This window comes from Podarcis raffonei, chromosome Z, assembly GCF_027172205.1.
Source record: "Podarcis raffonei isolate rPodRaf1 chromosome Z, rPodRaf1.pri, whole genome shotgun sequence".
In the NCBI taxonomy this organism is placed as follows: Eukaryota; Metazoa; Chordata; class Lepidosauria; order Squamata; family Lacertidae; genus Podarcis; species Podarcis raffonei.
This window is the reverse complement of record NC_070621.1, coordinates 1,131,997-1,146,974: the sequence shown is the minus strand read 5'-3', so window position 1 is coordinate 1,146,974 and position 14,978 is coordinate 1,131,997. Positions and strand designations below refer to the sequence as shown.

General features: G+C 49.2%; 1 protein-coding gene across 1 annotated transcript in view; it reads left to right on the top strand.

The window, feature by feature from the left end:
• Positions 1-14,978, top strand: part of ADGRD2 (adhesion G protein-coupled receptor D2) — a 55,075-nt gene that overhangs the window by 22,767 nt on the left and 17,330 nt on the right. Inside the window, exons 12-18 of the mRNA XM_053373727.1 lie at positions 450-555; positions 3,017-3,072; positions 7,484-7,616; positions 8,636-8,739; positions 11,105-11,207; positions 11,350-11,503; positions 14,275-14,408. Coding sequence (XP_053229702.1) covers positions 450-555; positions 3,017-3,072; positions 7,484-7,616; positions 8,636-8,739; positions 11,105-11,207; positions 11,350-11,503; positions 14,275-14,408 — 790 coding nt within the window. The remainder of the gene's footprint in view (positions 1-449; positions 556-3,016; positions 3,073-7,483; positions 7,617-8,635; positions 8,740-11,104; positions 11,208-11,349; positions 11,504-14,274; positions 14,409-14,978) is intronic.

The following is a 14,978-nucleotide window of genomic DNA, read 5'->3' as shown; positions in this document are numbered from 1 at the left end:
AGTATAAAATCAGGAAATAACAAAAGTTTGCTACAAGAATTCTCAGGACAGCAAAGAGCGTTTGTTAATTAAGCAGAACTGTGGCTGCAGCAAAATACAAATTAATGACTATTGAAAGCTCAGGTGAGCAGAATGAATTTGGCCCTGGAGTCTAAAAGTGAGGGTCATCATGGCACCTCTGCTGCTTGTGGAACGCTCTCCCCGGGGAGGTGGTGCCATCATTACATATCTCCAGCGCCAGGCGAAAACATTCCTTTTAAACCAGGCCTTTGGCTTTTACCTATGCCTTTTAGAGTGGGTGGGATGTTTTAATGTATGCCCTTCCTTGCCATATTTAATGTATATATGTGGGTTTGTTTGTTGGTGAGTGGTTGAGTTGCTTTGGCAAAAAACAACACAAAAGTGTCTAGTAAATAAATAAACAAACACTTTTTCCATTTCTGCCCCAGGTACTTGAGCACCCAAGCTGGCTCCTCCATTATCTCCTCCTCTTTGGTCAGCGACTACGAGGAAATCAGCACCGCCGTGCGTTACCGCCTCTGGCACCGGGTCCAGGTGAGGCTTTGCAGTCCATTCCTGTGGTCTAAACCACAGAGCCTAGGGCTTGCCGATCAGAAGGTTGGCGGTTTGAATCCCTGCGATGGAGTGAGCTCCCGTTGCTCGGTCCCTGCTCCTGCCAACCTAGCAGTTCAAAAGCATGTCAAAGTGCAAGTAGATAAATAGGTACCACTCCAGCGGGAGGTAAACGGCGTTTCCGTGCGCTGCTCTGGTTCGCCAGAAGCGGCTTAGTCATGCTGGCCACATGACCCAGAAGCTGTACGCCGGCTCCCTCAGCCAATAAAGCGAGATGAGCGCCGCAACCCCAGAGTCGGCCACGACTGGACCTAATGGTCAGGGGTCCATTTACCTTTACCTGCTGCAAATGGGCATCTTTGTGGATAAACATGTGGGGCAGGGGAGAAGAAGGCAATGGTTGTGGAAGGGCATGAAGTATGTGGAAGAGCCATAGCTTATTTGCAGAGCAGAAGGTCCTGGGTTCGATCCCCAGCCACAGATCCAGGTACGGCTGGAAGAGATTTCTGCTTGAAACTCTGTCAGTTGGTGTGGAGAAGTGGCTCCCCCACTTTTGGGGGCCACTGCCCCCTTGGTTTCATCAACTCATCCCTAGTGACCTTACTCTACCCCATAAAACGCATTATTCGGATTAGCAGTTTGCACGACCCACTAAAAAAAGATCGCAACACCCTAAAACAGTGTTGATTTCCTATTTGTTCAAAATGCAGTTGAAACTAGTAAGTTTAATTAACTCAGCAAAACGGATGAACTTGAATTGATCCAGTGATACCAGAGCCTAGTAGTCACTTACACTTCCAGTGCCCCCCTCCTGCCCCCTACCTCTCAGTGCTCCCCAGATAATTCCACTGCCGCCCCCCAGGGGTGCTACTGCCCACTTTGCGAACCTCTGAGCCAGACAGATGGAGCAAAGGTCTGGTACCTTCCTATGTTCCTGTGAAGGGACACTGGTGCAGACCAGGGCTGCCCAAGATATTTTGCTGCCTGAGGCAAAGGGTAAGATTGTGCCCTCCTCGCATTCCTCACCCAGAAGGTGAGTGGACTGGCAGGTGTAACAGTGAGAACAGAGTCCGACCTCACGCTAGCTTAGCAGGCTAGCTTAGGATGGCCAAGGCCCGGCCAGGCTGTGAGGCACAGCTGGTGGCTTCAGGAAGAATTGCTGGAGGGTAATGACAGGGCCGGCCCTGGTTGAGAATAACCATATGACTTTTTTTTAAAAAAAGAGTAATGTGTTTTTGTGCACAGACCCCAATCCTATGTTTGTGGATGACATGGAGGGTCAGAGACAGTCCATCAGGGAAAGATCCCAGTTCCTGCTTCTCAGAATCTGATGCCTCTGGGAAGCCCCCAAGAAGGGCATGGGGAAATTTCCCCCTTCTGCCACTGCACCCAGCAATTGATGTTCAAAGTGTGCGACTTCTGACCCTGGTCGGCATAGCCATGGGTGTGGAACTGGATCCATCCAGCAGCCTAGAGCCAGGACTCTCCCTCCCTCAGTGGGTCATTTTGGTAGGAAGGAAGAACAGCCCACCAGTCAATTGCCTAGCATCATAGTGAGAGCCAGTGTGGTGTAATGGAGAGAGCGTTGGATTAGGACCTGGGAGACCAGGGTTCGAATCCCCGCTCTGCAATAAAGCTCACTGGGTATGTATGACCTGGGGGCAGTTGCCGCCTCTCAGCCTTCCCAGCTGCACAGACTGGTTGTGGGTATTAAATGGGGGAGGAGGAGACCCGTGCGCAGCACATTGAGCTCCCTGAAGGAAAAGGTGATATATACTGTAAACATAAAATAAATAAATGAATGGCTGAATGGTGTTTCAGGACTGAGCCTGGCAGCTTGTAAAAGGGTTCTTCCTCCGGAAAGGAAATATTATGAGTGCCGTCCCAATTCTCCATTTTCAGAGCGGCCCTTTCAATGTTTGCATCTCTTGCGTCCTGTGATGTTGGGGAGATGGCCAGGTGGGTGGGGCCAAATGAGGACGCCTCACAGAGCCTAATTAGGCCCACAGGTAGAGAGATTCCATAACAGGAGTATACAGCCATTGTGATTTGTAGCCATGGGTAGCCTTGTCTAATTCGTTTCTAAAGCTCGCCATGTTGGTTGTCATCCCAAGGTGGTGGTGAGCCCATTGATTGATTGATTGATTGATTGATTGATTGATTGATTGCATTTATGTCCCCACCTTTTCCTCCATGGCACTCTAACCACTACACACCGGGCCCGGCTCCCCTTCCTCAAAGTGGCCCATGTAGCTGCAGGGTGGCTGCCTTTGTGTAACAGGCCACGTCCCAGCTGGTGCTGATCGTGGTGGTGTGTTTGAACCGGCAGTGATCGAGAGGGCGGGGTTGACCCTGTTGTTTTGAGTGCGTCTCCTTTGGGGCTTGGTCCAGAGCTTGCTTCTCTGTAGGGCTCAAGACTCCCACTGTTTCCGTCCCACCGCAGGCTCTGCCAGACCAGTTTGTGGAGCCAGTGTGCGCCTTCTGGAACTTCAGCAGAAGGTAGGTAGCTCAGGAAAGGGGAACCGCCATCTTGGCTGCATCACGAAGGGAGCGATGGAGAGAGGAAGAGCTTAGCAGGCATGGAAGCTCAGATTGCGGGTGGGAGGGCAGCAGTCTGTAGGGTGGAGGGCCATAGAAGCACAGAGCTGTAGAATTGGAAGGGACCCCACGGGTCATTAGTCCCAGCCCCTGAAATCCAGGACTCACAAGTAAGGAATCCCTGACAGATGACCATCCAGCCTCTGCTTTAAAATCTCCAGTGAAGTAGAATGAATGAACGGATCTTTATTTGCGTCAGCCATCGGCCATAGCAATAATACAACAATACGATTTACAAAAAAATAAAAATAAGAAGTCAACTATATAAAATACATTTTAGGGTTTTGAATCAATAGTCAAATTTGTTGTTGTTGTTTAGTCGTTTACTCGTGTCTGCCTCTTCGTGACCCCCTGGACCAGAGCACGCCAGGCACTCCTGTCTTCCACTGCCTCCCGCAGTTTGGCCAAACTCATGCTGGTAGCTTCCAGAACACTGTCCCACCATCTCGTCCTCTGCCGTCCCCTTCTCCTTGTGCCCTCCATCTTTCCCAGCATCAGGGTCTTTTCCAGGGAGTCTTCTCTTCTCCTGAGGTGGCCAAAGTCTTGGAGCCTCAGCTTCAGCATCTGTCCTTCCAGTGAGCACTCAGGGCTGATTTCCTTCAGAATTGAGAGGTTTGATCTTCTTGCAGCCCATGGGACTCTCAAGAGTCTCCTCCAGCACCATAATTCAAAAGCATCAATTCTTTGGCGATCAGCCTTCTTTATGGTCCAGCTCTCACTTCCGTACATCACTACTGGGAAAACCAGAGCTTGAACTATACGGACCTTTGTCGGCAAGGTGATGCCTCCGCTTTTTAAGATGATGTCTAGGTTTGTCATTGCTTTTCTCCCAAGAAGCAGGCGTCTTTTAATTTCATGGCTGCTGTCACCTTCTGCAGTGATACAATACAAAAAATAAAAATAAGAAATCAACTATATAAAATACATTTTAGGGTTTTGAATCAATAGTCAAATAGTGGATGTTATTCTAATTGCCCCAGCTAAAAACCTTGCAAGCTTTGCTGTCACCCCAGTGAAGCAGAGTCCACCTCTTTCGGAGGGAGTCCATTCCACTGTCAAACCGCTCTTCCCGTCAGAAAGTTCTTCCTAATATCTCGTCAGAATGCCTCTCTTGTCATCTGAATCCCTTGGTCTGGGTCCCACCCTCCAGAGCAGCGGAAAACAAGCTTGCCACATCTTCCGTGGGAGAGCACTTCAGAGGAAGATCACTCTCTCAACTCCTTTCGGTCTCCTCTTTTGCAGGCTAAGCAGACTCAGCTCCCATGCTGAAGTCTGAAATATGGGTCATAGTTCCTTCCTGTAAAACAGAGCTTTCTAAACTGTGTTGTGACACATTAGTGTGTCGGCTGCAGTGCGTAGATGTGTCAGGCGAATGCTCCATACTCTGCACTTAGGGCTGGAAAGAAGTTAGTTTAACCTCCGGTTTCCTAGTAAAACTGAATTACTGTGTCTCGGAATGATGACGCATGTCTAAAAAGTGTGTCACCAACATGAAAAGTTTGGGAAGCTCTGCTGTAAAATCTCTGGTTCTGGGGTCCACAGCATGGCACCTCTGGACACCCTCAGATGGGGAAGAAATTTGACTCGGTTCATATTTACAGTAGAGGCAAACATACCTGATTAGCAGTTTCTAAAACAAGATGCAAACCAAAACCCAGCTGCTCTTTGAAATCCAAACCTTTCAGAATTTTTTGCAAAGCAAGTAATAAAATAAATGCATATATTTGGGTTAAAAGTGTGAATAAAAATGCACATATTAGTGAAAATAATATACAAACATGCGTTGTATTAGAGAAAGTAGTTTTGCAAAAATGGATTTGTCAGCCAAAATTGCATACACAAATGTGTATGTCAAGAGAAATTTGCACTAAAATGGCTGGTGATTTCTCATGACGACTTTTTCTAAATAAAAAGAAATTGCAAAGTCATGTGGAAGTGTGGAGAAAGGAGCTCACTGATGGAAAGATTAGAAACAGACATTGAATGGTTCACTCCTTGGTGCCCGCCAACACCCCCTGCCCCTCTGAGGTTTTTCCCCTCCCCTTTCAAATTGGGTTTTTATCGACTTATTTATTTGAATTTGTGTTTATTTGAATTTGTTTGTTTATTTGGATTTGTGTTGATGGGAAGATGTTGCCACGCTTTGCCTGCTGCTTCAGGGGTGTTCTGTGCAATGTCAGTTCCCCCCCCTGTGAAATGGGTATTTATTTGTTCCCATGGCACTTGCTTACATTTCCAAGCGTGCCTGAAAATGGGAGACCCTTATGCCTCCTGTGTTCAGTCAGTCAACCAATTCACTCCCTTGCCTGAGATTGATAAGACTGTTATGTGTTTATTCTTAACACCCCAACCTGCTACGAGGAGCCTTTAGTTGCCGAGGGAGGCTCCCTTCTGCAAAGTTATTTGCAAATGAGTGACCTTTCTCTGGAGGCCTCACTGAATTATGCCTCCAGCCTGCGACAGAGGAGAGTCGCTTGGAGAATTATGGCCCGCGAGGAATGCAGGATGCTCAGTGCACCGTAAATATGGTCTGACGTGGGATGTTGTTTCCTTGTCTGGGTCATCAAGGAGCAGATGGTGGGGCTTTGCCAAAAACTCCAGGGGGAGGGGGGCTGGCCTTCACCAAAGAGGATCCTTCTCAGGTCCAGAACCTTTGTGCTCATTTGGAAAGGTGGCAGCACTCGGGACTCAAGGCGAGGAGGGGTGACATGTTTCGTTCATCTCAAGCGCAGCGGTGAGGACTGGCACCTTGCTTTGTTTTTAAGGGAGGCACCATGGCTCCCCGAAAAAGCAACTGCTCTGCATTTAGAAGGTCCCTGGTCCAAATCCTGGCATTTCCAGGTGGGACTGGGTGAGACCCCCCTGCCTGAAATCCTGGAGGGCTGCTGCCTGCCAGAGTTGACAGTGCAGAGGTGGGTGGACCAATAGCCTGACTCAGCACAAGGCAGCGTCTTCTCACGCTCCTTCGGCTGAGGGGGCTGGTGAGTGCTTGCTGTTCCTTCTTCCAGTCATGGTGGCTGGGACTGGGCTTACTGGAAACCCAGCTCTGCAGTTCATTGGCCCAGTTCTTCCCAAACCTTTCCAGGGTTCCACAAACTGACCGCTGGTTCCGGCTTCCCTGTCAAAACCATGATTCAGAATAGCGGTTTGCTCCGCCCACTAAGGAGGACAACAAGACGATAAAATTCAAAGCAGCAGCAAATAATTGCACGTTTATTCAAAATGCAATCAAAACTGTTTACTTTCATTCCTGCGTTGGAGGGGGGTTGGGCTAGATGATGAGGATGATGATAATAATAATAATAATAATAATAATAATAATAATAATAATAATTATTATTATTATTATTATTATTATTATTATTATTTAATTAATTAATTATTTATACCCCGCCCATCTGGCTGGGTTTCCCCAGCCACTCTGGGGGGCTTCCAACAGAACACTAAAATACAGTAGTCTGTCAAACATTAAAAGCTTCCCCAAACAGGGCTGCCTTCAGGGTCCCTTCCAATACTACAATTCTAATTCAGCAAAATTGATGAGCTAGATCCAGGTCTGATGAGACCTTTGCACCTCCAATACCCACCTCTGCTACCCCCTCTCCTTATAATACCCCTCTAAGTAATCTCACTGCTTAAACCCTTGGGGGTGGTTGGTGGGGGTAGGGGAGCACTCTGGTTTGGCTAAGAGCCCCCTGTTCATCAGCAAGCCTTTCTGGGGCAACTCAAGCTCTGTGCTTCTCTCTGGTTTCAACAGCTGTTTGCTACTGACTCCCCTCATTGGGTGCTGCTGGACTTGGCGATGATGATGATGATGATGATGATGATGATGATAATAATAATAATAATAATAATAATAATAATAATAATAATTTATTCATACCCCGCCCATCTGGCTGGGTTTCCCCAGCCACTCTGGGCGGCTTCCAACAAAATATTAAAATACCGTAATGCATCAAACATGAAAAGCTTCCCTAAACAGGGCTGCCTTCAGATGTCTTCTAAAAGTCATGTAGTTGTTTATTTCCTTGACATCTGATGGGAGGGCATTCCACAGGGTGGGTGCCACTACGGAGAAGGCCCTCTGCCTGGTTCCCTGTAACTTGCCTTCTCTCAGTGAGGGAACCGCCAGAAGGCCCTCGGAGCTGGACCTCAGTGTCCGGGCAGAACGATGGGGGAGGAGACGCTCCTTCAGGTATACTGGGCCAAGGCCGTTTAGGGCTTTCAAGGTCAGCACCAACACTTTGAATTGTTTGTCCTTCGGTCCCTGTTGGGCTTCTCCCCCCCCCCCTCTCCTTTCATGCCCTGCTAGCCCCAAAGGAGGAAGAGGAGGAGGCTGGTCCACTGCAGGCTGCTCTGTTACCACCTCCCACCTGGAATTCACCACCTGCTCTTGCAACCACACCACCAACTTTGCAGTGCTGCTGCAGGTCTACGAAGTGCAGGTGAGAGAGACTGAACCCTTTGCTTAAGGGAGCCAGGGAGCGGGCAGGTTGGGGGGCGGGGGAACAGGCCTTAGTGCCATCCCAAAATGTTTTTTCTGCCTGCAATGAATGGCAATGTGGTGCCTCTTCCTCCACCCCACATACAAAAGCCACAGGTTTGCACTGGCAGCTGGGTAACTCTTTCGCCACAGAGGTGTGTCTGGCACCTTCATTATAGAGCTTTACTCGAATACTGAAGACACACCTCTTTACCTTGGCTTTTGACACTTGAGGTGTATGTATTTGGACCCATGTAATTTCTGTAATTTTTGTTAGGAGAGCTTGCAGCCCGGGTAAATTAGATTGAAATAACCACTTACTGTTTCTGGAGTTCAAAGGCTTTATTCATGCAGGAGCTATTAGCAGAATGAGTAGGATAAAAGAGAGAAGTACCAAACATCTTGTCTCAACATGTTGGACGAGAGAACACAAAATGGTTCAGCTCTTAGTGGTGCACTTAACTTATAGAAGCCCAAAGCAAGTGTTGGATAGATTGCTAGGCAAACAGCGTCCTCATGTGGTTTGAAGCAACACATGCATGAAACAGAAGCTGAAGAGAAGGAAATGTATTTGCTTTTTTCCAACACTTTCAAGTTGTTTTAAATTGATTTCAATGTTTTGCTTTAGTTGTAGTAACCTGCCCTGGGACTTTGGGGTGATGAATGGGTAATAAATGGTAGTAGTACTAGGAGGAGGAATAATAATAATAATAATAATAATAATAATAATAATAATAATGGGGCAGTCCACCACACCTCAGTCAAGTGGGCTTTTTGAGGGCAGGTGGGGGTGGTTTGCAGGACATCCTGTGTGGCCTACCCATCTCTATCCACCAGTAAAAGGGAATGGCTGGGGAGGGGCTTGGGTGGAATAGCCAGGGGTTGCACCTACCCCAACACCCACCAACTGAGGCAGCTGCCTCACTTTGCCTAACAGTAAGCTGACTCTGCTTAGCAAGTTGTTCCTGTGTGTTTGAGCAGAGGAGTGCAGAGGAGGAGTCAACCCTGAAGACCTTGACCTTTGTTGGCTGCGGTGTCTCGTTCTGCGCCCTGATCGTCACCTTCGTCCTCTTCCTGGCAGTTGGGTAAGGCTGGATCAGGGCCACGTCTCCAGAAGCAACACGGGTGTAAGATGGGGGCGATTTCCTTACAGAAGAATATCATGACACTCTGTTGGATCAGGCCAATGGGGGGGCCCATCTAGTCCAGTTCTCACAGTGGCCCCCCCCCAGATGCCAGAGGGGGACCCCACAAGCAAAATCCGAGCACAAGAACCCTCTTGTGCTATCCTGGATACCCCCCCACACCAATCTAAGATCTAGGCAGCTGCCCCAGGCCTGTGCTCTAGGAAGCACTTGCAGCAACCAGGAACCCCTCCCCCTCCCCCATATGCACCTTTCCCCAGTGGGCTGTGTGCATGTAGCCAGAGACTACACCTGCACGGAAGATGCCTCTGCTCTTCCCTCTTCAGCCCCTTCCTGGTTTGGGAGACAAAGTGCAGGGGAGGCGGCTGGCGGTTCACTTGCCCGGCCTGCCTCTTCCTCCAGCTTTGAAGCTGCCTCTGATTTCTGGCTGCCACAGGCCTCCACAAACCACTGCCCCCCCTCCCCGCTCCTGAGTCCGACTCCAAGCCTCCTTCCCCCAGTGCACACTCGTCAGGGCCCTGCCAGTCCCTGCCCCAGATTCCTGCCTCCAACTGTGGAGACAGAGCAGAGCCATAATAATAATAATAATAATAATAATAATAATAATAATAATAATTTATTTATACCCCGCCCATCTGGCTGAGTTTCCCCAGCCACTCTGGGCGGCTTCCAATCAAGTGTTAAAAACAATACAGCATTAAATATTAAAAACTTCCCTAAACAGGGCTGCCTTCAGATGTCTTTTAAAGAGAAGATAGCTGCTTATTTCCTTGACATCTGACGGGAGGGCGTTCCACAGGGCGGGCGCCACTACCGAGAAGGCCCTCTGTCTGGTTCCCTGTAACCTCACTTCTCTCAGGGAGGGAACCGCCAGAAGGCCCTCGGTGCTGGACCTCAGTGTCCTGGCAGAAGAATGGGTGTGGAGACGCTCCTTCAGATATACTGGACCGAGGCCGTTTAGGGCTTTCAAGGTCAGCACCAACACTTTGAACTGTGCTTGGAAACATACTGGGAGCCAATGCAGGTGTCATGTGGTCCCATCCCTGGTCCGCCCCCTATTCCTCTATGAATTTGTCTCATCCTCTTTCAAAGCCATCCCAGTTGGAGGGCATCCCTGCCTCCTGTGGTGATGAGTTCCAAAGGACCGGACAAATTCATGGAGATGGAGGAGGAGGAGGAAGGCTATTGATGGCTCCTAGCCAGGAAGGCTCTGCTCCGGCTCCACAGTTGGAGACAAAAATGCTTCTGAATGCCAGTTGCTGGGAACACCAGGAGGGGAGAGGGCTGTTTGGCCCCTGTGAGAACAGGGTGGGCCATCATGGACCTGATCCTGCAGGCATGCTATGTTCCTTATGACGGGGTGCAAAGCGCTCCCTGTTCTTGCTTGAGTACTTGGCATGAGTCGTTCCTGACTGTGGCTCCACCGTAGAGATCAGGCATTGCAGGGACTCCAACTCTCATCAGCCCCAGCCAGCAGAGTGCATGGCCATTGGGGGGGGGGGGCGATGGCTGCAGGTTCTGCATCCCGTCTCCTAAGCGTGTGAGGGGACTTGACCAGCAGGGGGGCTGGGTATCCGGAATGGCGCTCCCAGAAGTGTTGGTTCCCCAGGGTGAGAGGCAGGGAGGAAAAAGGAGAGGTCCCAGATGGGAGGGGGCTGCTGTCCCCTGTAGGTGGGGGGGTTAATAACTGCCCCTACAAGAAGTCTCCATATTATACGTATTCTGTTTGTAGCTTTCGTAGCTGTTCTTGTAGTGTGAAAAATTTTTTAAAAATTTGAACAGTCAAAAAAGGGGGGGGGCATTGCACTCCCAACTTTGTTTCTTTTTTAAAAAGATTTTTATTGCTACAGCAAGAAAAAAGAAAAAAACACAAATACCAAATTACACACAGGAATAACCATAGACACATAATTTTCTTAGCAAACAATAAAACATATATTGGTCTTAACACTAGAGACCCAACCTCCCCTCTATTCCATATTTCGATTTCATATTACTTATTGCCAATACACACTTTTATCATAATTAAACTTTTTCTTAATATATCTAATTTCTTATATCTACCTTGCAACTATTACTGAAGTTCCTCGAATGCTGCAACAGAATTTAAACTACTATATTTATTTTTCAGATATTCTTTGGAAACCTCCCAAATTCCTGTTTTGATTTATTCTTAATTTTTTCTGATAGACCACCTAATTCGGCATATTTTGCCAGCTTTTGGATCCAATCTTGTATAGAGGGGGTTTCATCACTTTGTTCCTTGACTCCCATCTCCCCATCCTCCCTCCCTCCTTCCCTGCAGTGTCCCCAAGAGCGAGAGGACCACAGTGCACAAGAACCTGATATTCGCGCTGGCAGCTGCGGAGGCCTTGCTCATGTTCAGCGAATTGGCCAAGACCCACCAGGTAGGAAGGGCAGGTAGCTGGGAGAGACCTTGGGGGGGACCTGGCCTCCTTTGCCAGGGGGACAGAGACCTGTTCCTGCCAAGGGATCCCTCGCCCCTCACCTCCCACGCCCTCCTGCCCTTCCTTCCATTCCTCTCCCCAGGGCGTGTGCTTTGCCGTCACAGCCTTCCTGCACCTCTTCTTCATGGCTGCCTTCGCCTGGATGCTGGTGGAAGGTCTTCTCCTGTGGAGCAAAGTGGTGGCTGTGAACATGAGCGAGGACCGGCGGATGCGGTTTTACTACGTGACTGGATGGGGTCTGTGTCCCAGCGGTGATGAGGGAGGGAGGGAAAGAGGGGGGAGGCAGCCAAGCTGACTTCTGATTCTCCTCCTCCTCCGTCTTTTGAAAGCCCATACTCCTACGGATGACTCAGTCCGGTTTAGACAAACCCTGTTCCCATCTTGACCACTGTGCGGTGAGGTAGATCCGTGACTGCGGCCATTGGGTGATTACTTGCCAGGGGCTACACAAATGGCTCAGGCAGCAGGGGCAGTCCCTCAGGCATTCGCCCGGAGCTCCTCAGGCGTCCCCTCTGCCTCTCCTGCTCCACCTTAAGCCAGCCTGCTTCTCTTTTCTCACAGAATCTAGGTTGTAAGGGACCCTGCAATGCAGGAATCTCAGCTCAGGCGTCCCTGACAGGTGGCCACCCAACCTCTGTGTGGAAACCTCTAACCAAGGAGAGTCCATCACTTCCCAAGGGAGTCCGTTCCACTGCCTAAGAGCTCTTACTGCCAGAAGGCTCTTCCTTTGAACATAAGGAATCTTCTTTCCTGCCACTGGAATCGATTGTTTCAGGTCTTATCCTCCAAAGCAGAGAAAAACAAGGTTCCCTGCATCTTCCTTGTGACAGCCCTTCAGATAAGATGGCTTTCACATAATTTCCATAGGTGAAATAAGATCCAACTGCTTCTTTATTTGGATCAGGTTCTGGGGTGAAGGGGGAGGGGGCAACTCATCCATTTTTGCCCCAGGCAACTATGTGTTTTGGGCCAGCTGTAGGTGACTGTTCATAGCTCAAAGACGAAAGAACAAAAGGCCTTTAAGCTGTGGCTGTCCATTGGGTGCTCAGGTTGACCTGAAATAAGTTTTATTTGAACCGGAAGCAGCTGGGAAGGCCCTCCAAACTTTGGGGGTTTTGTGGGGGTATTCTGAAACATGCTGCTGATGCCATAACAGTAAATTAGCAATTGTTTGCCACACATTGCCCCACTTTATTAGTAGTTTTGCAATGCTTCCCAGGGTGACCACATTACAGTGGTCCTCGGTTTAAGAACAGTCCGGTTTAAGAACGATTCGGTCTACGAACTCCACAAAACTGGAAGTAGTGTCCCGGTTTGAGAACTTTACCTCAGTCTAAGAACGGAATCTGAACGGTGGAAGGGCACCGGCAGCGGGAGGCCTCATTAGGAAAGCACCAGGGCCGTCTTACCCATAGGCACTAGGGCTGCGGGGCACCCAGGCACCGGGCTGTCAGGGGCACCAGGCCAAGAGTCCAGGGCCTGAGAGTCGAGTCTGGGGAAGAGCCCGCTCATTGGTCAGAGCACCGTGGTGGGCTCTTCTGCTGCGGGTGGTTCTGCACTGCGAGTTTGAGGGCAACCAAGCCAGAGAGACGCTGAGGCAGCCGGCCGGCTCCCCCCTCCTGTGCACCTGGGACTGGGCAATCGGGGGGGGGGGGCGCCAGGCGGATCTTTGCACCCCGGTGCCACATATGCTTAAGACTGCCCTGGAAAGCACGCCTCAGTTTAAGAACAGTTTCGGTTTAAGAACGGGCTTCCGGAATGGATTAAGTTTGTAAACTGAGGTACTACTGTACGGCCATCCTGAGGGGCATTCTTGCCCTATTCCAGAAGGGGGCTCAACCAGTTGCCCCCCAACTCTAATCATAGTATGAAACGTTGCATGATTTCAGCAGGGGGATAATGGAGCCTGTGATGATTCAGAAATGAGGCAGTATAACCATAGAGCATAGCTATAGCCCAAAAGCTTTTGCAACCCCTCCAGAATTTTCTCTGATGAAAACAGGGACATCGTCTTCTACATCAGGAAGTTTCTCCCACTGCATGCATAGACATCACCTGCACATCAACATGGGTCACCTTGAGCCAGTTACAACCTCTCCACTGAACCTACCTTGCAGAATTGTTTTAAGGAAAAATGTGCGAGGGCAGGGATCATTCACAACACTTTCCACAGATTAATAGAATGAAATAAATTTTAGCCTATAAACTCCCTTGAGGGGAAAAGATGATGATAATGATAACGATAATGGAAACTGGGAGAATTATCCAGAACATACCAGCAAATAAATCCTGTTGAATTCAGTGGGACTTAGTTCTGAGTAAAAATGCTTAGGATTGCAGTCTAAGTCTTTACCCAGTTACCTGGGAGTAAGTTCCATTGAATACAGTGGGACTTCTTTCTGAGTAGGTCGTCTACAATCAAGGAATCAACACTCCACACATTTCCTAATAAATGGCTGGCTGCTGAAGCATTGCAATTAAATAATTCAAAGTGGATTTATTACATTTTCCGTCAAGATTATAGGAAGTGCTTCGTATCCAGCCTCACCATTTCCTTCATTTGGGGCAGGTATTTTATTTCCAGTATCATCAGCACCCGCCTGCCCTCCCACACCACTTTGAATTGTTCTCTGAGACGTGAAGGGGAGGGAAAAGGGAAAGCGGGACATTCCAGCATCAATTCAGAAACTAGGACAGCTTCTATAATTCCAGGACAGTCCCTGGGAAACTGGGACACACGTGTAACTGCCCTGCCAAGATACCACCATGAGCACAAATTGTCATGAATGCACAATAGAAAGGATGTGTGGAGGGGGCCCCTGTGTTCTGCTGGGAAGGAAAGAAAAATGGGCTCTTAGGAGGTCTCCTGAGACTGGCCAATGGGATAAGGCCCCCAAGTCCCACCCCAAGCCTTGGGCCCAACAGCTTAAGAACCCCTCAGCTGCCCCAGGGCAGGCTGTATGCAGAAGGGAAGTTGGCAGTTCACCTTCCCTGCTTGCCTCTTCAGGCCTTCCTGTGGTTATTGTTGGTGTCACCCTGGCCACATCATTCAACAAGTACGTGGCAGAGAACCATTGCTGGCTGAACGTGCAGACGGACATCATCTGGGCTTTTGTGGGGCCGGTCCTCTTTGTCCTGACGGTGAGTGTGTCAGGAAAGGGGGGTCTCCTCCTTTCACTGGCAGGGTTTGCAATGCAAAAGGTTCCTGCTACCATGTGTGGAAGTGTTAACGGAGAAATCGGAGGGCTCCCTTGGACAAGAAACAAGGACCCCAGCCAGGAATGCCAGAGCAAAACAGAAGCCAGTAGGCTTGGTCTTTATTGAAGACTGTCGCAACAGGACTCCCACCTCCCAAACTTTTATTAGCTGCTAATCCCCATGTTACACCCCCAAAACTACATCGCTAATACATAACAATTACATCATGAAAGGGGAGGTCTGGTGGCAGGAATCTGAGCATCCTGGACCCTGCCCCATGGTTCCCCTTTCATGATGTATGAGTGATGTAGTTTGGGGGGGTGTAACATGGGGATTAGCAGCTAATCAAAGTTTGGGGGCTCTTTTGTTGGGGCTTCCTTCTTGTTCCACCTTGTGGCAGGTGGAACTAATAAAAGTTTGGGTTCTCTTTTGTTGGGGGCTTCCATCTTGTTCCACTTGGTGGCAGGTGGGAGTCCAGTCGCGACAGTCTTCAATCAAGACCAAGCCTACTGG